At 47.9% G+C, this 27,430-nt stretch overlaps 10 protein-coding genes across 10 annotated transcripts; 5 read left to right on the forward strand and 5 right to left on the reverse strand.

The window, feature by feature from the left end:
• Positions 1–145: 145 nt before the first annotated feature.
• N7478_002532 (uncharacterized protein) lies at positions 146–1,437 on the reverse strand (the record flags this gene model as incomplete). The annotated part of the gene is made up of 3 exons (XM_056918746.1): positions 146–638; positions 712–1,049; positions 1,183–1,437. 3 exons carry the CDS (start codon positions 1,435–1,437, stop codon positions 146–148), a joined length of 1,086 nt encoding a protein of 361 aa, XP_056781904.1.
• A 2,462-nt stretch (positions 1,438–3,899) lies between these two features.
• On the reverse strand, positions 3,900–4,748 carry N7478_002533 (GPI anchored serine-threonine rich family protein; the record flags this gene model as incomplete). The annotated part of the gene is made up of 2 exons (XM_056918747.1): positions 3,900–4,399; positions 4,538–4,748. The coding sequence occupies 2 exons, from the start codon at positions 4,746–4,748 to the stop codon at positions 3,900–3,902; spliced, it is 711 nt and encodes a 236-aa protein (XP_056781905.1).
• A 1,151-nt stretch (positions 4,749–5,899) lies between these two features.
• Positions 5,900–7,834, reverse strand: N7478_002534 (CCCH zinc finger protein; the record flags this gene model as incomplete). Its single annotated transcript, XM_056918748.1, has 2 exons — positions 5,900–6,025; positions 6,251–7,834. 2 exons carry the CDS (start codon positions 7,832–7,834, stop codon positions 5,900–5,902), a joined length of 1,710 nt encoding a protein of 569 aa, XP_056781906.1.
• A 613-nt stretch (positions 7,835–8,447) lies between these two features.
• Positions 8,448–9,381, forward strand: N7478_002535 (DNA-directed RNA polymerase III subunit RPC25; the record flags this gene model as incomplete). Its single annotated transcript, XM_056918749.1, has 7 exons — positions 8,448–8,459; positions 8,515–8,613; positions 8,677–8,773; positions 8,835–8,921; positions 8,979–9,042; positions 9,110–9,284; positions 9,337–9,381. The coding sequence occupies 7 exons, from the start codon at positions 8,448–8,450 to the stop codon at positions 9,379–9,381; spliced, it is 579 nt and encodes a 192-aa protein (XP_056781907.1).
• A 1,015-nt stretch (positions 9,382–10,396) lies between these two features.
• N7478_002536 (cystathionine gamma-lyase CYS3) lies at positions 10,397–11,702 on the forward strand (the record flags this gene model as incomplete). Its single annotated transcript, XM_056918750.1, has 3 exons — positions 10,397–10,501; positions 10,553–10,638; positions 10,694–11,702. The coding sequence occupies 3 exons, from the start codon at positions 10,397–10,399 to the stop codon at positions 11,700–11,702; spliced, it is 1,200 nt and encodes a 399-aa protein (XP_056781908.1).
• A 316-nt stretch (positions 11,703–12,018) lies between these two features.
• N7478_002537 (uncharacterized protein) lies at positions 12,019–12,663 on the reverse strand (the record flags this gene model as incomplete). Its single annotated transcript, XM_056918751.1, has 1 exon — positions 12,019–12,663. One exon carries the CDS (start codon positions 12,661–12,663, stop codon positions 12,019–12,021), a length of 645 nt encoding a protein of 214 aa, XP_056781909.1.
• A 508-nt stretch (positions 12,664–13,171) lies between these two features.
• N7478_002538 (protein-histidine N-methyltransferase) lies at positions 13,172–14,494 on the forward strand (the record flags this gene model as incomplete). Its single annotated transcript, XM_056918752.1, has 3 exons — positions 13,172–13,321; positions 13,465–13,761; positions 13,835–14,494. 3 exons carry the CDS (start codon positions 13,172–13,174, stop codon positions 14,492–14,494), a joined length of 1,107 nt encoding a protein of 368 aa, XP_056781910.1.
• A 228-nt stretch (positions 14,495–14,722) lies between these two features.
• On the reverse strand, positions 14,723–15,411 carry N7478_002539 (putative NADH-ubiquinone oxidoreductase 178 kDa subunit; the record flags this gene model as incomplete). Its single annotated transcript, XM_056918753.1, has 3 exons — positions 14,723–14,885; positions 14,947–15,191; positions 15,298–15,411. 3 exons carry the CDS (start codon positions 15,409–15,411, stop codon positions 14,723–14,725), a joined length of 522 nt encoding a protein of 173 aa, XP_056781911.1.
• Positions 15,412–16,754: 1,343 nt separating this feature from the next.
• N7478_002540 (uncharacterized protein) lies at positions 16,755–20,373 on the forward strand (the record flags this gene model as incomplete). Its single annotated transcript, XM_056918754.1, has 2 exons — positions 16,755–19,147; positions 19,413–20,373. The coding sequence occupies 2 exons, from the start codon at positions 16,755–16,757 to the stop codon at positions 20,371–20,373; spliced, it is 3,354 nt and encodes a 1,117-aa protein (XP_056781912.1).
• A 1,790-nt stretch (positions 20,374–22,163) lies between these two features.
• N7478_002541 (putative C2H2 finger domain protein) lies at positions 22,164–25,748 on the forward strand (the record flags this gene model as incomplete). Its single annotated transcript, XM_056918755.1, has 1 exon — positions 22,164–25,748. One exon carries the CDS (start codon positions 22,164–22,166, stop codon positions 25,746–25,748), a length of 3,585 nt encoding a protein of 1,194 aa, XP_056781913.1.
• Positions 25,749–27,430: the final 1,682 nt, after the last annotated feature.

The raw sequence follows: 27,430 nt of genomic DNA on the forward strand, positions 1-27,430 counted from the left end.
AATCATCACGATACATCCAATGGAACCAATCAGGCTATAAAAACGGTGCCATATAGTAACAATTATGATCATGTACGTAAATTGGACATGACTTTGTCCCTCATCACTCGTCGCATCATGTCTACTAAAAGTAGAAACATTCCATCTACCGCAACAACGCAATACCCAAGATTCCAACCAACCCCAAACCCCCAACAGGCTTCACCAAATAACCCGCATTAGAACTAGTACCAGAAGACGTCTGCGTCGCAAATGCATCCGTCCCAGTCGCCGTAGCTCGATACCCACTCTGGCTTGCAACGGCCTTCTCGTCATACCCAGTTGCAGTGACTGTCCATGTTGTGGAAGATTGCGACCAAGTAATCACCGTCCCACTAGGTGGAGCACTCAACGTACCATCAACATTCGTTAACTTTGAAGTACCGTTGGACGGAAACTCGCCAGGCTTATAGAAATTATCAGATGGGTTCACGAAACCGATGTCTTTGCATTTCCCTGTATCGAAGTCGCTGTCACAGGTGTCCCAGACAAAGTTCGGGATTGAGTTATACAAATTTGGATAGTCGGATGGGAAGAAGATGCCCCATAGATCGGCGCCGGCGAGGGTTGGGATGGTATGTGGGCAGACTTCCCATGCACTAGACTCATGTCAGCTTTTCTCTTCATTCTAACTCTCTGCTTTTTTATTTTAGGCGTGGTTGCTCCACTTACGCTGAGATACTTGCACTAGCTCCGCAGCATGCACACTCTGTAGCTGTTTCAGCGATAGAAGCAACATTGTTTCCTATGTCGCTGCCTATATTTGATATATCGCTTAGGCTGCCTGACACTGAGCTTGTCACCGTGTTGACGGTCTGATCTGTCACGTTCAAGATGCAGGAGACTTGTTCTTTGCGCGCGCTTAGTGTGTTCTTGAGTACTTTGCCTAGATCACAGGAGCAGCGACCTGGCGCATTATCCGGAGCAGGCCAGAAGGGAATAGGTTCGATGGCACTAGGACAGATGGAGAAGTACTGCTGAACGAAAAGTTGATATTCGCATGAGTACACCTGTTATAGAAATCCTAGAGTTAGTAGATAGACTTGTAAGACAACCCTTCTCATAGGTTCTTCTAGTGGCAAAGGTTACAAGTAGGTGCTAGTACATCCTCATTTCTCATCAAGTACCAGTAGTCAAACATACCTGATTCCAGCACGAATGTGCCATGCAATTGATATACTCTTGATGAGCGGTACAGCCACAGTCAACACTGCAATCGCCATTCCCATTACATCCATTCACGCATGAGCTCCACTTATCGGCGACATCACGATTACAAGACAAGAAGACCGAGGACGCTGCACAAGCGCTAGCCGTGATGTTAGTCTGCGCGTGCGCTAAATGCGAGAATCCGACAAAAAGCACAGCGGCAAAGGTGATCGACGTGATCGACGGCATGCTGTTTCTTTTTCTGTTTCGTGCCCCTCAATTTGAAAAAGCAAATAATATAATTGGATCCAATTATGAAATTTGCTTTTGTAGATTCGATTCAAAGCCTAAGGCTAGGTCTGGAGTTGTTACACGGAGACTGGTAATTGTACGGAGGACTCGAATGGAATCAGACTTAAGGGATGAAAGCCAGGTTATATACACCTCTTTTTCAAAGGGAATACTACATGAATAGTACGTAAGAATGAATGACAGATATTGAATTATTATTAGATGGTAATACCTGGGAACAGGTTCATCCGGGGCTTATGCACACCGCATCTACCGGGCGGGATTGTCATTGCAGACTGGACTAGTTCAAGCCATCACTGGCACTTCTGCTGGGCATGTCACACGAAGTCCCTCAGAGAAGAAATAGAAAATGATGTGGAATCATCAAGTCCATTGATGGTTGGGTAATGCGGTCTGGTAGTTGTCCAATGTCCAGATTAAAATAGTACATTGTGCATATCTCATATGTGCTCTCCGCGTGTTTACCTATTCCAGGGTTAACAGATCGACTCATCAGATTGAAAATATCTTTTGCTTTCCAGACTTAATCATCCTCACTGTTTAGAACTCGGTTGGGCTCGAATTCCTGTAGCAACATGCAGGGTGTCAATCCCTTGCTGCTGTCAACAAGTGGTGGGTTTTCACCCTACTGGACATATAATAAATTCGGTGAGCCTTGCATGCGCATTGAAGTTTTCGAGTCTTGCGTTTCTAGGCAAGGTAAGTAAGCTGGATTTGATTCTTTGGCCTGTACGAAAGGCTGGTGAGATATTTTATCTCATCATCTGGGGGTCTGCTATACCGTGACCCCGTAGTCGTGTGCTTTGATTACGGCCAGATCGAGCTAGCTCTGAAGCTGATCAGTCGGAGCTGAAACGATGACTTGAAACACCGCATATAGGCAAGGTTGATCCAGATACTATTGAATGTGGCTACGGTCAGGCACCAAGATAGGTTTTGAGTCTCAGGCTGGCTTAGTGTGGTTTGTAGTGGTTCAGTGCTTTTTTTGTCCGCTGTACAGTGTGCGGAGTATAAGTCTGGGGACCGTAGTTTATACTAGAACTGTAAGGGTGGGATGAGAGATCAGATCAGACCAGATCAAATATGCATTACACTGTTTGATTCATGGATTTCATTACAAATAGATATGTCCATATGGGGTAATTTTGCAAGGTTGTTAGAATCACGGCGTAAAGTCGGACCTCGGAGAACCTCCAAGGCTTGAAGCTTCAAGGTTCATAACACGATGGACTGGCCAGGTAGCTCGGTACAGTGTTCACTATCCGTACTCCGTAGTCCGTAAAAAAAAGTCTGAGGCATCCTGGCATCCTGGTAATCTCAAAAATATGTTCATGCACCATATATAAAAGTTCTCCATAATAAATCCTTTTTCTTAACTACTTCCCCTTTAGTTCTAGCGTAGTGGGCATCGCAGTCCACCCACACAAATCGCCCTAGTGTTGTTATCTTACGATCTAATAGGATCAGATTCAAGACTACGCAGATCCACCACATCCCAATCAAGCCATTTCCCCTGAGGCTATTGAACGGAATATGGACACCGTTGTAGTCCCCACTAACAGCGAAGCCAGCCGATCCTCATTCCAAGAGTTGAAATCCGGAATTTGCTCGGCTAATCTGTTTGCCGTATTCGATTTTTTTGGTTTGCCTGTTTTTCTTTTCTTTCATCCTTGATGTATCCTCTTACTAGGGATACACGAACGATATTTGCTTTGGCTGTAACTTACATGATGTGTGTTTTTCTTTTGTCTTATATTGTCTCGGGTAGATACATTTGTTGTTGTTCGTACTCGTTTATCTGTTTATCTGTTTATCTCGTACCGGTAGTGGGCCGATTGAACAGTGTTATCTACCGAGTGAATATCCTACGGTTATTACAAAGGATTAGACCCACACGCTGATCAGCGGAACGGAATTGGGCCCTCTACTCCGAATACAGTAAGAACTACATAGTTGGGGCTGAAGTATCAAGACACGACCGGGGGCCGGAACTGGGAACGGGAAAAAAAAGAAAAAAAAGGGTCCAGGGACTTCAGACTTTTTTGTACATCAACTTCCATAAGGAGAATACATGAAATACATTCGTGAGCCGCTTGATATAGGTAAAATTAGGTAGGCATGAGATATGAACGATGAAAGTAGAAATGTAGAGGGGAAAATGATATCTTAAGAAACCTTGGAACCGAAGTATCGTAAACAGAGGGCCAAGGAAGGGGACGTTAATGTTGACATAGAGGACGGAGAACCAATGCCAGACCGGAGATTATATGGAACCAAATCCATACGGAGACCGAAACGGTTCTGATAATCTTCGAGTACCACAAGAAATGAAAATAGATCACATAGCGCTGTACAAGACCCTACTGTAGGTCATAACCAAAAAGTGATCTGTCGAGATCTTACAGCAGCATAGCGGCACCGGCAGCCACGGCCAGCAAACCACCGGAGACGCGGTTGATACCGGCGGCGTTGGTGGGGACAGCGGTGGAGGAAGAAGAAGCGGAAGCGCTGGTGCTAGACACGGCTGAGCTGGAAGTGGTAGCGATGGGGGTAGCAGAGCTAGAGCCGCTGGTGCTGGAGGTGCTGGAGCTGGAGCTGGAGCTGGTAGAGCTCATGGTGGTCATGGTGGTGGGGGTAGAGCTGGTGGAAGAGCTAGAGGTGGAAGAGCTGCTGCTGGTGGAGCTGGTGGAAGCCTCAGTGCTGCTGGCGGAAGTCGAGCTGGCGGAAGTGGCGGAGGCAGTAGCCGAGGCAGTCTCAGTGGCACCAGCGACAGTGAAGTAAGGCAGGAAGTTGTAGTCATCAGCGTCGGAGTCATCGATGATCTCAATGGAGTACTCGCGGTCCTTCACCAGGTCAGTGGGGACGTCCCAGGTGTAGGAGCCACTGTTGTCAATGCTGGCTGGGAGGTTGTTAGTATGGTGGTACTGATATTGGTGCACATGGTCTAGACTTGTGTTTCCAAGATAATGGGGAAATTAAAATTTCTCTTGGCGTTGAGGGAACGCGGGAAGGAAATGCAGGTACGGGTTATACATACAGGCAATGGCATCACCGGACTCGGCGGTGGTCACGGAGCCCCACTGCAGACGCAGGGAGACAGTGCCGCTGGTGCTAGGGTCCCAGGACAGAGTGGTGGAATCACCAGCAGTGAAGACGTAGCCACCCTTGGGGTTGTTGAAGGCGTTAGCCTCACTTCCGGCGGAGACGAGAGCCGAGAAGGCAGCAGCAGCGATGATAGCGGAACGCATGGTGATTATAGATGCGATTAAAGAATATGAATTGGTATGAAAATATAAAAGGTTGGAAGGTTGAAGTGGTGGGAGGAATAAAAAAGACCGTGGGTTATATATAGATAATAATTCTCTGCGGAATGGGAATTCAAAGGAGTGAATACGCAGAAGCGAACGAATGGATGGCAAAAAAGAAAAGGGTAAAAAGAAGCTAAAGAGGAGCGGAGGTTCTCCCCGGGTTCTTATAAAAAGAGCGAGAGAGATCAAATCCCCCAAATACACCAAGAGTCCATGGTCGCGCTCTCAGCCTGAGAGGGACTAGTACATGGCACACGGACTGAATGGACAAATAACAAGGCCCGGACAAGAGTAGGGGTAATGGGGCTAGCAACAAGCCATAAATCCCGCTCGTGGCGGCGATCCACGAGGACTAGTTGGATTGGTTCAAGGCTGGTAATTTGGACAACACTTGGTGCTGATTCCCACCAGTGACCATCCTCGCTTCCAGTACCTTAAATGACAACTCCACTGGATCTTCTGTTCTGGGCTTAGTGAAAGTCTGTCGATAGCAGAGATGCACTTCCTGGGTCTCGTGGCCCCCACAACCCTGGAGCCCTGGAGCCTTGAGCTGGTTTTTTTTTTCCCTGTTATGATTTACTATCACAAGATAATTACACGCTTGATTCTTTAGTGAATTTAGTGAATTTAATTAATTTAGGGCTGTTCGAACTTTGGTCCATTTATCCTGACTTGGTACATCCAGACATAGCCTCGCAAGGGTATCTAGGTGTACGGGTTCACCGGACTCCCCTAGCTTTTATTTCGTATTTATTTTATTTTACTTTATTTTCCCTTCTGATATGTATTTCATTTTCAAGGTTTACACAGAGAGGGGTGGAAATGAGGATGCGCGTGTTGATCATCTTCCAGGCACCACGCGACGGACATCGGGTTCAAAATCCGACTACGGAGTATGTGGACCTGTCCTAAATACTGGTGATTTGCTTAATTCTACGCCTTCAATCTGGATTGATTTGATTTTGCAATTGTGGAAGATTTGATTTTGTATTATTATTTTGGGACTCAATAAATAGATTTATATTTTACCATTCAAATTTGGTTTGTCAGTGCGGAACTCCCGGGCATACGTATGCTGTGCCTCTTAGCGGCTAAGAAGGGGCCGATTGCGGGGCGTCATTGGCTTGACTGTTCGCTTCCAGCATCCCATGTTGCCCCAACCAGCTAATCACCTCCATCGCTCGCTTATCCTCTTCGGTCTTTTGTTGCTCAATTAACTATATAGATAAGATAGATGTTAGTATAAAATAATACCAAAGATAAAAAATAACTTCTACCCCATGTATAATTATGTCATTATATCATGGTCCTAAATTTGGGTTGATTTAGGATCAGAAGGAGGGGGCAAGGGAGAGACGGGTATAGAGACAAAATGAATCAAAGAAACTCATAGAAAGTCAAAAGAAAAACAAGAGGGGGTGGGGGGGCAGAAAAAAACCTACAGCTTGGAAAAGTCCCTTACGCCCCTTCTTCTCAATAGCAGGAGGTGGAGGCTTGGACTTGGCTCCTCGCTCGGTAACTTCATGGCTGAATTTACACTTGTCGCCACGATTGCACTGCCCGTTGCGAGCAAAGTGCCGGCAAACAGTCTTCTTACCCTCGCGAGGTGGCGGGGCCACCCTTTCGGGTCCCTCCCGCCGAGAACTTACCTCCTCTGGGGCAGAACCATCACTACCAGAGTCCGATTCTGATTCCGAACCACTGGAGGAAGTCCAGTCACTTTCGGAGCCATCGGACATAGTGTCCATAGCATCCTTCAAGCCATTTGGCGCCACAGACGCCACAGTAATGTCTCCCATGCCAGAATTAGTAACCGAAAAAGACGCTGGGTCCCTCGGTACGTCCGTGACACCTGCCATCACGAGGTCATCTCCTCGATCTAATGAGGCTGAAAGTTCAGCTGGAGGTTGAGTAGGTACACCATCACCATCACCATCCCCATTCGGCTCATCATCCTTTAGTCCCAACACTTGTTTTTGAAGCGCCTGAACCTTAAGACGAGCGGCTTCAGCCTCAGCTTCAGCTTTGGCAAAGCGCTTCTGTTCTCGGTCCAAGGTACGCCGGATCTTATCCGCTTTGCGCTGGGCCTTTATAGCCGCATCAAGAGCTGGATCGCCGTGGGCCTGTGAGTCGCTAAGCTTTGGCCCAGGTTCGGTAAAGGCTTTCTGTTTTTCTTTCTCGTCATTTTTCTCTTTCTCTTTCTCCCGGCGGACTGCCTCTCGAGCGGCTTTAGCCTCTTCCGCCGCCGATTTCTTCTCGTCAATTCGGGCTTGAGTGGGGAACTTTTTCCTTCTTTCTTCAATCCAGGAAGCAATGTCCGAAGCAGATTGTAGAACGGCTGTGCGTCCTCTATAGGTAAATTGCAGTGGACCATTATCTGTGCCCGCTGCCAACTTTACTTCTTCATCCACATCCTCCTCTTCTTCACTAGATTCATGTTCTTCGGTTTTGGGGGTCAAGCCTAGCTGGTTATGCTTTCGCTTCCTTTTCTTCGGTTTGCGAGAGGCATCTGCAGCCGGGGGTGGTTTGCAGGGCAGAGGGTTTCCGAAACTGGGGACTGAAGGTGCTGCTGGGACCTTGGGTGCTGTGGACGTTGGCTTATTGAATGCAGATCCATGATCCCTCTTATTAGGGTGCCGTGGCTTCGATCCATGATTTCCATGAGGGTGGGAGCCTCGGTGTCCGCGTCCTGCGTGTCCATGTTGTCCATGTCCCTGCCCATACCCAGACGGGGGCGCGTACGATGAATGCGCCTCTGCGGTCCAGTACATAGAGTCCATGATCACGCCATTATTTGCCGGTGCAGAATGTTGGGGGTTGGGAACTTGAGGTGGGGGGTATGCTGGTGCAGTTTGTGTAGTGTAGGGTGTAGGGTGTGCAAGGTTCGTTGGACCATTGTAACCAGGTAGTGGTTGGAAGGATGCCGAGCCAGCGGGCTGAGAGAAAGGTTGCGTAGAAGGGTAAGCAGGAGGGTTCGGAGAGGGCTGATAGTTCGTTTGCGAGTGCGTATAAGGTGAGGGAGTCATGTACGACGTTGCAGGTATGGGTTGAGCGGGAAAGCCAAAATTTCCTGGTGTAGAATTGTAACCGGACAAATTTTGGTATGGGGGTCTACTGGTATCTGAATAGTGACCTCCTCTGCCTCGGTTTCCATGTCCTCGACCTCGACCACGGCTACCTCCAGCTCCCCGTCCAGACCAGTGTCCGTTCCCATGCTGCGCAGAGTAGCCCGAATGTTGTTGCTGGGACACAGGCGGAGGAGGTGGAGGTGGAGGGAAAGAAAAGCCCTGGGCACTCATGGTTTCCTCCCTCAGAGAGGTGCCAGGCGGGGCCTAAGGACCATAATAATAATTAAGAAAATTAGAAAGGACAAAAGATCAGAACAAAAAATTAGACAAGCAAAGTTACTAAACCGCCTCCGGCATGAAGTTTTCAAGCTTGACTTTCTGACAGTTGAAGTCACGTGCGATACCGATCCGCTGCATTGATTGGTGCAAATCTGACAGGCTTTTTGATTCACAGAGAACCACTTCAAAATCACCTCGAACTTCCAGGAAAAGGGCCCAGGAGGTTGTAAATTGGTGTTTCTCTGTATCCAGCCCTTCCGATTCACTTCCCGCTACTTCCTTTCCGCCCATAATGTTCATTTTAGTATGTGTCCCTTCCATGGCTCGCAACAAGAAGCTATCCTAACTAACTGCTGCAGACTACCATCTCCGATCTGATCCAGATTGCGCCCCAGGACTTCTCCAAGTTCAGTGCGGTAGCGATAGAGGACAACATTAATGAAAAATATGCCAATAAAGTATGCGCATGCTTGATAGCCATATTTCTTCCTGAATGTTCTCGCTAACAAACATCCCACCAGGTAATCCAAAAGATTGGCCTTTGCATCAGCTTTTATGATTTGCTTGAATCTTCAGATGGTCTGATTGGTCATGGGACTGGTCTTGTCAATGTTAATGGTTCGTCTTGATCTCTGAGTCAATCTCAAATCGAAACTCAAACACTAAGTTCTTATACTAGTCAAATTCCGGATAATCGTGTTTCGTCCGTTCAAGGGTGAGATCATGCTGGGTAAGATTGCCAGTGGTACTGAGCTCGGAATCAAAAGTACGTACTTTTTAACATCCAGAATTTCGTCAGACATCCAATATTAACTTTATACAGTTGGGGTAGAATTCTTCAACGACATCCTCATCCCACCTGAGCTGCTTCTTCCCGGCGCAAAATTGTGAGCTCCCCATCCAAGTGTACTCTAAGCACTTATCCAAAAATCGATATGCTAACAAGAATGACAGTGACTACTCGGACCAAGTTTGGACTTGGGATAATGACGACGGCACCACATTGTACTTTGATGTGGGAGAACTTGTCCGCTTCCGTGTCGAGGTAGAAGAATGGCACGATCAGATCCCCAATGGACCGGACAATGACCAGACTGTCACAGAACGAAAGGCCCCCTACTCGATCATCGTACGTTATCCGCCCTGCTTTCTATGGATATGTTGCTGACTAGTTCTCTTAGGGATCGATGCAAATGGGTGGCCTGGGTCCGATTACTTGGTGGTGACCTAAATCAAAAGTTTGCGCTGACGCTTTTTTCCTATTCCATACTCAGATCAGATACCCGTGCCGACTGGTACATAGACCATTCAAAATTTATCATATTCAAAGCGGTTCGTTTGTTGTCTCGGTGGCCGAAATGGCCCATAAGCTTGTAAGCGCCAACCAGCGGCATAATTAAAGGCACGGTTGCAATTTATAGAGTAGACTGCCTTAGCTGTCTAGATACCTATGCATACTGTAGATCACCACCTGGGCGATATTGTACACAGAAGCTCTACATGGATAGTATGTAGTTCATTATATATTACCGGCTGTCATTGACAGAACATCCCTATACAGTAGGTAGTAGATTATCCGTCATTTACTTAAATTGCCGGCGAAAGGATCTATGTGCCCCTCCGGGGTGTAAGTGACTAGTGTGCGGGGATTCTCCTTAAATGAAAGTACGGAGTCCGAGCCTAATCCGGCGGGGCCTCTTTCCCTTGATCATCCTGGGATCGGCGAGATCTTAACGACATTGACGGAACACATGAGGTCAAATACACCGTCAGTTGCGCCATCACTCCGATCGCTCCGATCAGTCGGGATAATCCACGTTTTCTCCGAAAACAAACGGCGGCTCCATCCGGCAAATTGGTCAAAAGTGGAGCCTGAAGAGTTAACTCGGCCACTCATCGCACGTCAATCCATCGCCCTATGCCCCAGAACGCCGCAGACAACGTAAAAGAAACTAAGGTTTGGAGTTTTTCCTCCCATTTTTCACTGTTTTTGACTGGTTTGGTGATATATAATATTTATTTATTATAACCTTGGTCGCCTCTCCCTTGTTTATCTTGACCCTTACAGTCATCAATCCTGGAACCTTCTGCTTGATAATCAATCTTTTTTTTCTTTTCTCAACTCCGAGGATTCCAAAAGCGGCGGTCTACCCTTCTCGTATTTAATCACATCATATCCTTACGCCTCCTCTCCCTTCTTCTACTTCCTTTCTTTCAACCTCTCAACTACCTATATTCACAATGGGATCTATCGAGAACGGTCACACTGCCGAGCGCCGGTTCGGAACTCTCGCAGTTCATGCCGGTGCTCATCACGACCCCACCACTGGTGCTGTTATTGCTCCGGTATGTTGAATTGGTTGCTCTTTGATACAGATCACCAACTAACAGTCATAGATTTCTCTGTCTACCACATATGCTCAGACCAGTGTCGGCAGCCCCGTCGGTCAGTATGAGTACACTCGCAGCTCAAATCCCAACCGGTCAGTCCCATTTTAACTCCGCAATTATCGCGCCGTACTAACGTTTGACATCTAGTGACAATTTCGAGGAGGCAATTGCTGCTTTGGAGCACGCCAAATATGCGCTTGCTTTCTCCTCCGGTTCGGCCACCACTGCGGTCGTTCTGCAGTCCCTGGCTGCTGGTTCCCACGTAGTCTCAGTCTCTGACGTCTATGGCGGTACCCACCGCTACTTCACTAAGGTCGCCAACACCCAAGGCGTTGAGGTGACCTTCACTCCTACTATCCAGGATGATCTGGAGAAATTGATTCGTCCCGAGACTAAGCTCATCTGGGTTGAGACCCCCTCTAACCCCACTCTGGGTCTCGTTAACATTCGTGCTGTGGCTGATATCGCCCACCGCCATGGTGTCCTGGTTGTCGTCGACAACACTTTCATGAGCCCCTACGTCCAGAACCCAATTACACACGGTGCCGATATCGTTGTGCACTCCGTCACCAAGTACATCAACGGTCACTCTGATGTGCTGATGGGTGTTGCTGCTTTCAACTCCGACGCCCTAAAGGAGCGTCTCGGTTTCCTACAAAATGCCATCGGCGCTGTTCCCTCCGCATTTGACTGCTGGCTCGCTCACCGTGGTCTCAAGACCCTTCATCTGCGTGCTCGTGAGGCTTCCAAGAACGCCACCGTCGTTGCTCAGATCCTCGAGGCTTCTCCTAATGTCATCTCCGTCAACTACCCCGGCCTTGATTCTCACCCCCAGCGTACCATTGCTCTCAAGCAGCACCGCGACGGTATGGGTGGCGGCATGCTGAGCTTCCGTATCAAGGGCGGCAAGGCTGCCGCCCATGACTTTTGCCAGCACACCAAGATTTTCACGCTGGCTGAGAGTCTGGGCGGTGTTGAGAGTCTCTGCGAGGTGCCTGCTAGCATGACCCACGCCGGTATTCCCAAGGAAGACCGTGAGATTGCTGGCGTCTACGATGACCTTGTGCGCATGAGCTGTGGTGTTGAGGATGCCGAGGATCTCAAGGCCGATGTCCTTCAGGCTCTTGAATTGGCTGTTGCTACTTCCAAGGCTTAGAGACGCATTTGGCCTTTTATTTTGGAACATTTAGCATATGGCATGACTTTTGCATCATCATGAAATTAGATGATAGACGATTTTCCTTTTTCCTGTCCTTGTGTTGCACTTGGCTATTTGGAGTGGTTACTTTAATGGCTCTTTATGTGGCAATTTTCTCTTTTATCTCTCTGAGCTATCAATCATCTAGATATCAATCACATATGACGAATACTAGCCATCTTTCGAATTCACAAGCAAGCAACTTCTCTTTTGACAATTACCATTCCATATTCACTCGCATACTAGCTAGTCCCTTCTCATTTCCACAGATTGATCACCACTCGCACCAGGTCTTCTTAACTCTCAAATCATCCTGGACCTCCGTCGCGGTTGATGACCGTACATCATCTGGTATCTCAAGCATTGATTCATCTTCTCCAGCTTCCTTCTCGTTTTCTGCATAAACCTCATAGTCAAACTCCCCAGAATCCACACTTGGATCCCGGCTATCTCCCCGTCCTCCTTCTGAAGTAGGCAGCCAACTCACATCATCTCCTACACCTTGATCCTCTAGAATGTTCAATCTCTCAAGAAGATCATGTATTTGGGTCTCGATGAACGGGATAGAATTTATCTTGTTCTCCATGACCTCAATGTTCCGGTTGCACTCAACCAGCCGCTGATTGAATCCATGGCACAGACTCTCAAGATAGCTTAATGTGCCCAAGACGTTTGAGTCAGTCTCTTTTTTGGGAGCTTCAGCATTGAGCCTAAGGACGAGATCATCGAATCTTGCATCAAGAGCATCAAATTGCTGTTTCATGAAACGATGACACAAATTCGAAGACGTATTGTCATTCACCGAGAGTCTTTCTGCTGAACGTATATCTTCAAGGATGTCCTCAACTTTGTCCTTGAATTCCGCAAATCTTCCATCTCTCGCGTTCTCTGAGTCCCCCCAATTCGTACGGTCTGCCATTGCAAGTTATGGAACGAAGTATGTATATATGCCTTGTCAGGTAGTGTCTGTGTGAAGGAAAAGTTTGCTAAAAGAACGTATGATGGCGAAGGGGAAATTTTTCACAAAGTAAAATATAACACTGGTTACCCACCCAATCCATCCAAAGTCGATGACACTAAATTTACAACGTCGAACAATATGATTCCATGGATCTTGTACACCTAACTTTAAAGTTAGCTCTATGTATACATAGTTCAAGCAGGCGGGGCATTGATTAGTCATGCGCGGCGACCCACCTTTAAGCGCTCTGCACTGCAATTTTTGGTATGCTTCAATGGCAAAATTCGAGAAACCCATGAATACAGGCGAATACCCCCCGAATTGAGACTGGACGTGAAAAAACACTGTCGCAGTCATCCGTCATAATAGCTATTAGCAGCTGTAACTTAGGACCCAGCGCCAAAACACAAAGTGGACTTTGCAGACTTTGGCGATCAAGCACTCTACATTTGGACCGATAACAGTCATGGCGTTCAGTTTTGGCTTCTCTGGTGATGATATCGACATCGATGACTCTGAGATTAATAATGATGCCCAAGATGTGTTTGTGCCCAATGGAAAGACCAATTCGCTCCCTGAGTTGGTAAAGGCCTCCAAACATAATATGGACGAATGGGTGAGTCTGAACAAAATACATTTTTCTCTCTCGTTATTTGCAAATGTTTCTTATTGCCTTGTCTTTATCTTGAAATGTCCATATATTGCTGTTGCTGTTTTATTTCTCGTATACTCTAATGCATTGATTCTAATCAATCGCAGCTTTCGATTCTTCCATCGCAAATATTCTACAACCGGCTCGCCATCGCTGGTACACCTATTACCGTTGGGCGCCGAGAAGTCATCGACATTCGCACGCAGTTAATGGCAGAAGATACTGCAGACCATGAAAATGAGGAATTGATCGCTGGCATCGAAGAAGGCGATCTCAAACCAAACTTTTATGAGGGCGGTTTTAAAACATGGGAATGTTCCCTGGACTTGGCTAAGCTCGTGGCTAGCGAGAATACCATCACCGAATCAATGGGAGTCTCGCAGACAAATAATCACATCATTGAGGTTCGTTGGATCCATTCCATTCTGATGAAACCTGAAGCCTCGTAAAGATCTCGAATCTGACATATAATTATAGTTGGGAGCAGGCACTGCAGTGCCATCATTGACTCTGTTCGCTCATATTCTCCGTCAAACGGAGTCGGTTGAGGGGACAGAACCTTCCCAAAGGATTCTTTTCACCTTTGCAGACTATAACGATGCTGTGCTGAGACTTGTCACGCTGCCAAACCTCCTGTTGACTTGGCATATCAATCGTCAGCAGGCGGTGGCAGAGGCAGATCAGGATCCCACTCAAGTTCCGCAAGAAGAAGAACTTGATATCACGCCCGAGTTAATTAGCGAGTTTAAAGCTGATTTGACCCGACGCGGTATCACACTCGACTTTATCTCGGGTGCCTGGTCGCCCGAATTCGTTGAGATGGTTTTCTCTGCTAGAGATACCGGCGATGTTAAGACTTTGCTGCTTGCGAGTGAAACTATCTATTCCCCTTCGTCATTGAGGGCGTTCTCCGAAACGCTACTTCAGTTGGTACGTCGCTCTAGTACGCCGGCATCAAAGAGCCGGGCCATGATTGCTGCCAAAAAGGTCTATTTTGGCGTTGGAGGTGGCGTGGACGAGTTTCTCGCTGTATTGCAGGATGTCGCGGCGAACGAATTAGAAGTTCAGCAGAGAGTGGATGTGCAGTCGGAGGGTGTTGGCAGGGTGGTTTTAGAGGTCACCCCCACAGCCAATTGATACCAATTGGGCAGACAATGTAGTTATCAACCAAAATATATCCAATACAAGCTTTTACTGTTAGGTCCATGCAGAGCTTTTTGTCTTAAACAAATGGAAATTCAAATGATCAGGTGCCGGATAAACTTCCCAGTCCCAACATACGGTATATGTACATGTTTTGCTCCTCCCAACGTATGCATGTCTAGTAAAGACTGCAGACTAACAAATAAGAATAAATATTGTTCTTCAGATAGCCTCGTCGTAAAGAGAAACGACCTTTCCATCCTTCATACGAGCAACACGAACCGCCTCCTTCTCCGCATTCACCTTCTCGTAGTGGGCCACAACCTTGCTGAGGTCGGCTTGCGAACCGGGAGAAATGTTGTAAGGAGAGCCACCGTTCATGAGACTACCATAGACGTTAGTACCTACTGCCATTCCAGGACATAAAAAAGGGCATTTCCACATACTCGGGCTGCATTAACTCGTAGGCCTCGCGGGGTCCTTGACTCTGGAGCAGGTGGCGGTCCTCGGCGGCCTTCTCAAGAATAGCAGTGTGAATGGCATTGCGCTGCTCAAGTACCTCTGAGGGAGTGGTGTACTTGTTGATCAGGCTGGCGATCCAGGACTCGGAACCAGATTCCTGGGAGGACTTGCTGATGCGGTAGAGGATGTAGGCGGAGGCGAAACTGCCAATGGTAACGTAGAAACTGCGCTATTGAGTGTGCGATACACGTTAGCAAAGAATACTCGTGCAATTGGGTGGTGCGAAGATCTCGTCGAATCTCCGAGTTCGACCGGCGGGGGTTGAAGGAGCTTACGCCGAAGCTTTCGTTCACGGGTTCAGCGTGGGCGTGGGAGGAACCGAAGCGACGGGGTGGCTGCGAGCGCAGCACCTGCCGCGATGAGACAGCACAGCATCTGGCGGCGAACATGGCTGAAGTACAATGAACAAAACGTCGGTTGGTGATGACCCTTTCGGCATCCGTGATAGGATGAAGTTGCGCGAACAGACGAGGTCATGTGACACCTGCCATATTGGAACTAGCGTCTTGCCTCACTTCGGTCACTTCAATCTGCTGACTTCATCAAGGTGAACAACATCAGATCTGGACATCATCCAACCTCACTTGCTTACTATTTTCAGCAGACTACATGAATTCCCATTCCTTGAACCCTGGAAAGTGCGGAGACCATGCAGCCAATGCATGGGCATGAAGGGCTAGGGGGGAAATATCCAGGATTTACCGGGGTTGTGTGGCTGCAAAATGGATTGCCTCATTTTTTTATTCAATTTTGGCCCTTTTCTACATTTGAAAACCTAACATCCAGGAAGTGGATCCTGGATAGATGCCAAATCTCCCTAGTCCATTCCGTTACACTTTGGACTTACCTGAATGATACCTAACGCACAAGCAAGTGTCTGGCTATCAATCGAACAAGTCAGCTTTTCGGGCCCACTGTGCCCTATAGTTTCAATCCTCGCCCGAACCGGGTTGATGCCCAATTGCCTTCATGGCGCTCTACAATTGGGTCTCGCTTCGGTTGAATATTGAATATTCTGTCCTTGGTAGTGCGTTTTTTCTGGAATATGGATTCGCTCATCATTGTAGTGCTAACTGTACATTCAAAATGTTGTCAACCCGGTCGGCCTTGATGGGTACTAATCCCCACTAAGGTTCGGTCCGCCATGCGACACTGGAGTTTTGCGAGTTTGGATTCGTCGTCTTTTCTTTTTCTCTTTTTCTCTCTTTCTCGTTTATATATATTCTTGTGATACTTTCGGTATTGGTACTTTCTTCCTTAATTCAATTGCCTTGATTTTTTTCCCCAATAATTTTCCCAAACTATCGAATCCTAGGATCAACCCCGTGAGTGGACTAAGTGGACTACACTCCATCCCGCTAGACATTGCGATTTGGACTTACCTAAATTGTCTACGGGCAGCCTTGACTTCGTGTATCGCACTCATTTGTGCCCACTTGTCGTGTGCTATTGATTCTCTGCCCGATTATCATCCTACGCGCCTTGATACCATACACCGCACTCTGGGCCCCAATTTATTTTCCCTTCTGTGTGCGGTCTTTTTGGGCTATATCTTGAGCCACAAGGCACCTTGCAAATGTACAGTGCAGAGAAGCCCCCATGAATCACCAAAGCTGGATCTATACTCATCGCATCTTATTATCCTCGCCTTGGAAACAGACTTTCTATTGGAAACACGTCTAATCAGCCCACCACTAAAACAGAAAACTTGGGCACGCATCACTCTACCACAATGGGAGCTGGTGGCAAGAAGGCGAAAGCCAAAGACAAGAGTAGCAAGGCTGCTGCAAAGCAGAAAATTAAAAAGCCAAAGGGCCCAGAGACCACAGAGACTCCAGAGACTACAGAAATTACAAAGCAGCAGACCACAGTTGAATCTTCTATGCCCGGTAGCCCAAACCTGGTAGTACAAGATCAAGATCCTGTCGGCCAATATCTGGAACTAGAGTTTGAACAACCGTCTGAGCCACTACCTGACCTGCCCTCTGAACAACAATTGGAGCAACTTTCAGCATCTGTCGAATCAATCAAGTCAAACATAGAAGACTATCTAGATACAGAAGATACAGAAACACCCGGCGATGCAGAGCCTACTGTCAGACAACCACTTGACCCTGAGACAGACCAACAACCTCCCGTGAAGGACGACGATATTTCTGTGATTGCATTATCTGTATCAAATAACGAATATATCGACGCCCAAGAGCCTGCTATAGAGGCCGAGGAGAAAAGTCCACCCAAAGAAGAGAGCGAGCCTCTTGAGGAGCACTTTGAGCCTGGTGAGAAAACACCCATCGCCACCACTCCGACTCCAGCTGCTTCGCTTCCCTCATACTCTCCAGCCTTGGTACCCTTACCGTCGCCTTCTCTAACTGAGGCACGGTATATGCAAAGTGCTTCGCCCGTGAACAACTACTATTATCCCGGATCACCAGCCTATATCCCTTACGCCTCACCGTACACATCTCCCTACGCCTCACCGTACGCTTCACCGTACGCTTCACCTTACGCCTCGCCGGTACCCAAAGTGAGCAGCCCTCTTGCTCGTTCACATTACCCATATATGCCTCCAGTCATGTCTCCCACCGCAACCCCTCCACCACCTCCTGTTCCAGCACCTCCAAGGGCCCCTATGCCTCAAATGCCTTCAATGGCCCCACCACCACCTGCACCCCCTTCCACTACTCAAAGCTTTGCAACGGCCGTTCGCTCCCCTGCCATGAGCTCAGTGGGTATGGCTCCTCCCTATAACCAGCCACCATATCCCTACTACCCTCCCGATGGCCACTCTATGCAGAGAAGCTACAGTATCGCCGAATCATCACCATATGCTGCATCGTTTCAAGCTATTCGTGATATGGGGTTCGGCAATAGCCAACCACGCGAGAATGGCAACCCTTCTCCTCCAGATAGTGAGGCGGAGCACGCAGAACTACTGCACCGAATCCAAACTGCCATTCCTGACATCAATCGCCTTCTTCACGGGTTTAAAAACACCCACAGCAAACTCTCCAATCGGGAGGCCGAAATGAAGCAGATCGGGAACCAGCATGAGCAGGCGTTATTGCACAAGGACTTCTATATCGAAGCGCTTCAGTCACAGATGAAGAAGACGGCCACTGAAAGTGCCGAAGAATGCGCAAAGCTGAAGAACACCATCAATGAGCTGCGAATGGAGCTTGGAAATTTGCAAGAAAAGCAGAAAGACCTCGAGGATGGTTTGGCCGTTCACCAAAAGTCAAACGAAGAACTTTCGCAGTCGAAATCTAACCTTGAATCGGAGATCTCTAAACTCAACACAACTATTCAGGAGACTCAGGATGCACATGAGAAAGAGAAGGAGGAGCAGAATGAGTCTCATACCACTGCGCTCACGACTCAGAAGCAAGAGCTTACTGAGTTGTTCGAAGAGATCAGGGGTGAAGACGAGAAGACAGCCAACGAGGCATTGGAAACGCGTGAGAAGGAACTACGTGATCAACACGATACCCACAAGGGAGAGTGGGAGGCCGAGAAAGGGCAGCTACATGGGTCACTTGAGATTCATCGCACTGATCTTGAAACCAGTAAAGCTGAGCTGGCGTCAAAGATCACTGAACTGGAGTCCAAGGAAACCGAGCTGCAGAGCAAGTTGGGTGAACTCACCTCGGTACGCGACGAGGTAGCCGCCAAATTGACTGAACTGGAATCGAAAGAGAAGGAACTGGAGGAAACACGCGCAAAGAATGCCGAGAACTTGGAAACGATTCAGAAAGATCACGCCGGTGAACTGGACAATCTACGCAACACACATGCAGATGAGTTGTCGGCTGCAGCAAAGGAATTAGATGACAGGATTGCCGCAATCGAAGCTCACTTCAGCGAGAAGGAGCAGGTCTGGTTTAAAGAGCGGGCTGAATTGGAGAAGTTGCTTGCAGAGAAAGATGATGATATTGAGAGCTCGGAACGAGAGAAGGAGAGACTGGAAGGAGATGGTCTGGTCAAGGAACAGCAACTCCAGCGAGCAGTTGAGGAAATGCGATCCACCATTGACCATTTGGATGGTGACTGCGACCGTTTGAGAAAGACGCTGCACAGCCTTGGTGAAGCCACCGATCTCAAGACTACCAAGGGCGACCAGTTCTTGTAAGTGAGCCTACTGCCTCTACGATTCTATGAACCTCTTCTTTGCTTTTGATTGTTTTTTTGATTGTTTTTTTTTCACCTTATGCTCTATGATGATGAAATCTTCATGTCTCTCATTGTATCTTTTTTGCAATTTCTTTTGTTTTTAATTTTGTTGAGACCAACTCTATACTTTCTTTCTTTCATTATTTTTCTATAGAACCTCATGTTGATAACGAACCGTCATAAAATGTACATGATTCTAATAAACATTTCGATATTCTAGTCTTGACTGTTTCACCCACCTATCGCAACTGATTCACGATCTCTCCAAGCAACACTTCGGTTACCTGCCCATTGACCCGCCCAAGGATATTCTCTCCAAGATCCCCGCCGAACTCCCATCGTTCCTCGACAACACTACCGCATCCCGTGAGCTCCGCTGCGCCTACGTCGAGCACGTTATATCCAAAACTTTGACCTACCGCGTTTTCCAGCCTTTCCTATTCACTCTCGGCCGCCGATACGATAAAGCCGACACATTCTTCCAAATGCTCTCCATGGATATTCGTCGGAAATCCGTCCGCCGTGAGGCATTCTGGCGCCAGCAGACTCTCAAAGCAGCCTACACCACCTCCGACGCAAAGCAGTCTATCAATGTTGCTGCCGCTGTGATCGTTGACGAGATAGTCGATCACATCAAGCATTTTGCTGATCCAAAGCACCTTGATTCCCTTCTGACAGGCGTTCGCAAGATCGTAAAACTAGCCGCTGAGACCTGGCGCCATGCTCGCGTCGAGAGAGAGCTTGTTCTAGCCTCATTCCCTGCCCCGGACGCTGAAGGCATCACAAATGACGGATGGGAAGAGTACGGCGTCCCCAATGAACAGAATCCAGGACCGAAGGGCGAATCTGCGCGTCATGTCGTCCTTCGTACTTTCCCTGGTATCTTGCGCGAGGCTGCTCATGAGGACTTTGCAAGTGGAGAACGAGCTAGTACTTGCATTTACTCTAATGGTGTGCTCCTCTACTCGGACTCTCCTGTTGTCATGGCGCGATTGCAGGAGTTAGCGAAGAACTCCACTGAGACCTTGGTCGCTGCCGATGAAGGGCAGTTGTCGCTGCCCAAGACCCCTCGAACTTCTAATGAGAGCTTGACATTGAAGGGTCTTGAGAAGTTGGCTACTATTACTGTTCAGTCGGCGCCTACTAGTCCTACTACGAAGGGACCACTCTTGAGGGCATAGATAGATTTATCTATGCTAGTATTTCACCCTCTTATCTCATCCCATGTTTAGGTGTGCATACGCTCATTATATTTTCCTTTGTTTTGAAGTTTTTCTAGCATGTTTTTATTTGCAGTTTCTTTTCTTTTCTTGTTCTTCTTTTTTGTGATATCAATTAATGAACTTTGATGTATGATCTAGGACAATGTATTGAGCGATTCAAATGTTTGGAGCAATGATGGTGTTCAAGTTGGGCATGTATAAGCGTGATGACATAGTATATATATACTGAGAATGGCATTGTTTTTGATTACTAGTATAACCTGGACCCATTGAATAATTTTGACTAACATCGATTTGATTCATTGATTTAATTCATAAATTAAAATCTTCACTAATATTCACCATATTCTAACTAAGCCCCCAGCCCCCAGTACTAGTATGAGTTCCTTCCACTTTCTAGTTCGCGGGACTTTTGACGGCAATTCATAAAATATCAAAGTACCTCGGGGAAATCAGGAAATGGAAAGAACACGGATTCTGTGCAAAATCAAAACAATCAAGTACTAGTATGTGGACTCAGCAGGACCCAATATATACTATAGGCGGGGAAAATAAGTGACTGCTGCCTGAGGCATGTAGCCCTAGTAGCCAAAAGATTCGTGACAGAAGATTCCATGGTTGTTGAATATAAGTGAAAGGTACGTGTAAACCTTAGAATGGGGAACATGAGGTTAGTTGCCCAGGTGAGATATATCTAGTCTACGTACCTAGGTTGTTCTTCGCCGAGTCCGGGGCATTGACCCTCCAGATGTCATTTCCAGGGCCCACGGTTCAGAAAAGGGGGGTATCCTATGGGTGGGGCCTCTTATTCAATTTGTGGTATAAAGTGGTTCTTTTGACATTGAATTTATTTTAAGACCAACAGGGTTTTTCATATCTCTGCAGAATAGTTAACTCAAGTGCATTATAGTCTGAAAAATACGGGACCTTGGGGGCTAAAGGGATAAGAATAGAAAGCCCAGGAATTGGGGGGCTGCAATGCCTCCCATTACCTGCAGCACACCTCTAGGGTTGGGAAATGAGAAGAATGCCTTGTCTTGAGCTAGAGAAAATCCTTTCGTCATCATACATAGAACTCGAACCTGGTTACCAACCCTAAAAGAGGCACAGAGTAAATCTATCACAAAATGATAGGCATTTAGAGCATCTTGAACGGCAAGAACAGAATGTGACGATGGGATCTGCCAAGCCATGCACCGGCGCTAAGTGAGGCTCATCTCAGCGGAGCCAACTCACAAGGCTGACCCCCCCCTCTTCTTCAAATGTTCTCTTCGTTTCTAATCTTAAACTCCACCTCGTTGGGCTTCTCGCCTATGTCACTTTTTTGGTTTTTTTTTTCTGTGCTCACTGAGAACTTCATATTCCCCATTCTTACTCTCCAAGACGCTTCGTCGCTTAGCTTCCCAGTTCCGCAAAGTCAGCCCCCACCTTGGATCTGTCCGCATTGTCACTCCCCAGTCCGATTCCATTTAATTCCAGCGCTGCGGCACTGAGCCTGTCAGCAGCCTTTTTTTACCCTTGGCCTCCACTATCTTAAGCAAGAATAAACATCAAAATCAAGGTTTCGAGTTTCGGCACGCCCGATGACAGCCAATCTATATCATAAAACCGCCAACCTCACACCAAACAGTCTCATTTCATTCAATGATTTCCCCTCTTCTGGTCCACTCTCGCCTCCCTCTGAAGGCAGCTCTTCCAATTCGCCCTTCTCTGCATGGGCTAAAGAGTCCGCGCACCATTCTTTGAACATGGAGAGTGCATCGAATTCGGGCTACTCACCCGCCTTGCACGAACTCAACCCCCAGGATCCGTACCTGTCGGTTTCGTCTGATCCCGAGGAACTTGATTTCCAGGCGAGCGCGATCCGATTGACGCCGCTAGGGGGTAGCCCGAGCTATCACAGTTCCTCTCCGAACGGTGAAAATGAAACAGTGGACGCTGACCCCACCATCCAAACGAACCTCTGGGCCCCACAGGGGAATTACTCTTATCAGGGACCCGTTTCTAGTCCTTCTTCTCATGCGGGCGGGTATCTCGCCCCGTCGGACATTGACCTGCGGGTATCTAAATGGCAGGATCGAACCGACTCGCCAAATGCTGACATAGCTGTACCAACCGTCCAGGAGCAATTATGGCCAGAATCCACAACCAATTCCTCATCATGGCTCAATCAAGAGCAATCGATTCCAAGTCCATCCTCAATGCAAGGACATCCGCTGATACATAACAACTTGCTTAACCAAAGCTCAGCAATGAACACTGCCCCGGGCTACGGATCAGCTCAACTTACTGTCTCGACGGAGCATGCCATAAAGAACGAACCTTTGTCGGCCTCTACCGCCAGAGGTCGAAGTCCTCTTAGGAGCCCCATTGGGATTACGGTGTCAAGTGTGTCGCGGGGAGACTCACCGGTTGTGGATTATGGACATAGCAGACGACCAAGCCGGTCGTCTATGCATCTTTCTCCGGGCGATGCGTCCAGCGACGAAGACGAAGGTCATGTTGACGATGACCATCGGTCGGTCTCATCTATCTCGGTCGCACGAACCAACAATGGGAAATGGATTCGAAGTTCCACAACGGGCCATGGAGGCCTTGAGCCCTCTTCCCGCGGCAATGAATATGTACCAAGTCCGAATGAGCTCAAAAGCCAGCGGGAACTAGATATAAAAAAACAAGATATCACTCTTTGGTCGGTTGATGTGAGCGCTGCCAACAGTGAAGCTGGCGATGATGAAGCACCGGTTCCAGATCGGCCCAACTATCATAAGAAGAATAACAGACTACGAGCGAGAAGCACAGGAGATCGTCCTCTCGAGCGAGTCGATTATTTCAATTTGAAATCCACGGCCCCTGGACCTGGTGTTCTGGTACATGAAAGCGAGGAGGAAGATGAGGAAGATGAGGAAGATGAAGACGACGATGATGCCAGTGTTAGATCTGGCGCCACTGGATCTGACTCTCTACCTGCTGACGCCAATGAGCCTGGTCGTTATGATCAATCAACTCCTGACGTGTTTCCCTCGCTCGAATCGGCTGGCTCTACCGAGGACTTTCGGCTCCACCCCTGGCAGGATCCTCTACGTGACCCAACGCCCAGGATGGAAGCAGTGCAGCCAGGAAGCTCCACTGCAGCAATGGTGGCTTTTGAGAAGCGAGCCAGGGACATCGAGACTGCGTCGCTAGCAGCGACTATAGACAATAACAGTATCATCAATGTCAGATCAAACTTTGAGAGGATGAGCCTTTCTGGTGAGCCAAAAACCAAGGAAGGCCGCGGGAGCAGCCTTTTGAAGTATCCGTTCTTTCATACCCCATCAATCTTGAAACGCCAAGCATCCAACCTTTCAACATCAAGCGTCAATGCGAGTGCCCAACAGGCTAAGCCGGAGCCACAACCCCAGCGCAAAGAGAGCCATTCACATCGACATAGATTGAGTTTATCAACAAAACAACATAGTCGGTCTCCCAGTTTGACGAGCGCCCTGATGTCTATGACGGGACAAATGGCAGCTATTGGAGGTAACAATGCAGTCCATGCCGTCTCTCCAAATACGGAGGTGAGCCCCAAGGGCCAACCAGTAAAAGCCCGTGGCCGGAGTAGAAGTGAGCTCCCAAGACCAACGACAACCACCCCTGGACTGATGGATCTCATGACCTCTCACGGCGGCCCACCGGTGGCCAATTTATTGTTGTCACCTAGAAATTCGACTGACAACGACCCATTACCAGCCAACAATGGGCCATATTTCGATAAGATTGTTGCTAAGGATGAGGAGGAAGACGAAGACCAATTGGATGCAGCCGAAGACAAAGCACTTGTGATGGAATTTCCGCCGGTATCAAGCCTGCCAGTGCCCACATTTGAAGGATTTAGGGCGCAGATCATGCTTCTCAACCCGAGGCTCCAACCGGCTCTGATCCAGCGGTTTGCAAATGAGCAAGTGCGACGGTATAAGAAGCTAGTCGAGCTACAGCAGAAGCATGCAGCTGCAATCTCTAATGGAAAATGCAAGACGGGCCAATTCTGTTTTGCTTTGGGGGGTGAGGCCACATTGCTGGAACCACGGAAAACTTCAGCCTCGTCTGAGACTGGCCAAACCCAATTCAGAATCTCTAACATGGGCCACGACCAATCATACCCAGGGGTGGATGGATCCTTTACCCCAGCTCAGTTCCCTCCCGGAGTGCCCATTCCTCCCGTCAATCGCCTTCCAGCTCAGTTTGAGTGCTGTATTTGCTATGATGTGAAGAAGTTTCAAAAGCCTTCCGATTGGTCCAAGCATGTTCAAGAAGATGTCCAGCCATTTACGTGCAGCTTTCCTCAGTGTAATGAGGTAAGGTCCTTCAAGCGTAAAGCCGACTGGGTTCGACATGAGAATGAGCTTCATCGACATCTGGAGTGGTGGACCTGCTCGTTCCATGAATGTAACCATACCTGTTATCGCAAGGACAATTTTGTTCAACACTTGGTTCGTGAGCATAAGATGCCAGACCCTAAGGTGAAAAAAGGAAAGGGAACTGCAGCTGAAGGACACTCTGGCAACCGCGAACGAGACTTGGCCCAACTGTGGAAGCTGCTCGAGGACTGCAGGTTTGAGACGGATAAAACTGCCCAGTCAGAGCCCTGCCGTTTTTGCGGAAACATTCTTGGCAACTGGAAAAAGCTCACAGTGCATTTGGGGAAACACATGGAGCAGCTGGCTATGCCTGTTCTGGAACTTGCGAAACAGCACAGCACAGCCCCTCTCCCTCCCAGTCAAGTGCCCCTGACAGGGGTCTCCAGTGGGGCTGCAGGAACATACCCCCCTCTCTCGGCACCGTTTCACGGGCATCTGGAAACGACAGGGGCGGCGACAATGCCACCCCGAACGCAATACACTGCTAGCAACTCTACTACGCCTGTCAATCCTAACATGTCTTACGATATGCCACTTCTTGGATACCCTTCTATCTCCGGTAGTGTGCTATCTACAGAACCAGAGCCCATGGCCGAATCATTCAATGGCAATGGTAATGGTCATGAGCAGTACAATCCCGGGTACAACAATGGCATGGGCCAGTTTGATCAAGCCACGCTCCACCCGCCATCGGTCCAGACCCACCTGGCACATCATCAGAATTCTGTGACGTACCCACCACCCTACAATGCGGTCCACCGATCAAGAACACCTGAGAACAATGCTCCCCTCATGCAATCATCGTACTCCCAGCTTCAACCTCAAAATTCGGCTCTCTATCCCGCCCAGGCAAGCTATCCAGGATATCAAAATGTTGCATCCACATCTCCGTATGGTTCCAGCCCTTATACGAACGACTATTCGCAAATGTGATTGATGATTGCCACGTTTGCAATTTCTTGTTGATTTCTTTTTTTTCTCTTTTTTTCTCTTCTTCTTCTTCGTTAGTTCATTTAGTGGCATGCATTTCAGGGCGTGTGTGTACGGGTATACCCCTTCTGTTCAATTTTTCACTTGTTGCCGACGGTCAACTGCCACGTTATACGTCACGCCAATGGATGTACATGAAAGGGATGAGATTTTATTCTCTTTTCTTTTTCATTCCTTTTTTATTAATCTTCACATGCTGTCTATTGTGCCGCTATCGTGGTACTTTCTTTTCCCCTTCTTTTCTTCTTCGTCGCTACCCTTGGCCCTTGATTACCTGCTTCTAAAGTTGTCCATTGGGATTTTTTTTCTATAGTTCCCTCTATAGTCGATTTTCTTTACCTTTACTTTTTCTTCTGTTTTGCTTTTTTTCTTGGTGTTTACCATTTTTGTGTTCATTTTTCAATTTTTGTTTTTTTGGGAAATAACCCCCCATTTGGCACAATTATGAGCGTTGAACTATTTTCTGCATGTGTGGAATGACAACTACGGCCGCCGTAGACGAGCTGTGATCACTGATGATCGCTCGGATTTTGTGTACATATTTTTGGGCGCTGGGGAATTCTGTCTCAGACCGGGTGGCGCATTGAGCCATGTGCATAAAATATGAGGGATCATATTTCTTCGAGTTTACCTTTTTTTTTTCTTTTCTTCTATCGGATCTTGACCGATGCAAGTGACGCATCCCCTTCTCGGTTCCGGAGTCTGTCTGTATTCCGTGTAGGTCTTTAGTCTTCAAAGGGGGGATTTTGAATCCCTATCAAGGGGGGTTTATAGTGTAGCTCCAGCAACAACGAGGACCGGGTGTCAGAATGACAGGCTTGTTTCAAATCGAAACCTTCTTGTCTTTGCCATGCGTGGTTTGTCTTTCTATCCCTTGCAACACGCACACACGCACACACGCCATTCCGGCATGGCAATCATGGCAATGGCAGTTTTTGGATCCACAGAGGGTTTGCCGATCAGCCCTGTCACAACCTGATCGGGCGTCCTTGCTTTCCGCCAGCCACACGGTGGATGAACTGGTTTAGCGGCAGTAGTTCTGGATCTAAAGGGACTAGTTTAATCTTGGATGGTCGATGTTGTCGAAACAGAAAGAAGAAAAGAAGAAACACATCGAGGGAATGTAACGGTGGATACTCTATCCACTATTGAGAACCATAGAGAGAGACCTGGGAGAAGAAACCTGAGAAGAAACCTGAGAAGAAACTAGGAAAAAGAAAAACCCACAGAATCCGAACGTTGGGAACGTGTGCAGGATCGATAATTTACTGAATCTCGCTAGTGCGAATCTGTGGACGAAGAGGATCATGGATCTTCGTGTCTACTGTCTAGCCCTGTCAGGCATTGATGATCGTCCACCCGGGTGAACTCCCCACAACTCATAGCGGGGGCTGTGCAATCAAGGGATGTCATGCACATTCCACACGGGTTTTTGTCTCACCTCGGTCTTTCCTGCGTAAACCACTGCTAATATTGCTTCATTCTTGTGTTCTCGGGGTTCCCCTTGATTGCTAAGGGCCGCGTGGTCTAGGAATTAAAGACGAAAAAACCGTGGTTAAATCGGCTCGGGGCGAAAAGTGGGCCATATCGTGGTGCGTGTTTTTTGACCCTTTCGCGTGTGCATG

The sequence above is a fragment of the Penicillium angulare genome, assembly GCF_028827245.1.
Source record: "Penicillium angulare strain IBT 27051 chromosome Unknown utg000003l_segment0_segment0, whole genome shotgun sequence".
Lineage (NCBI taxonomy): Eukaryota > Fungi > Ascomycota > Eurotiomycetes > Eurotiales > Aspergillaceae > Penicillium > Penicillium angulare.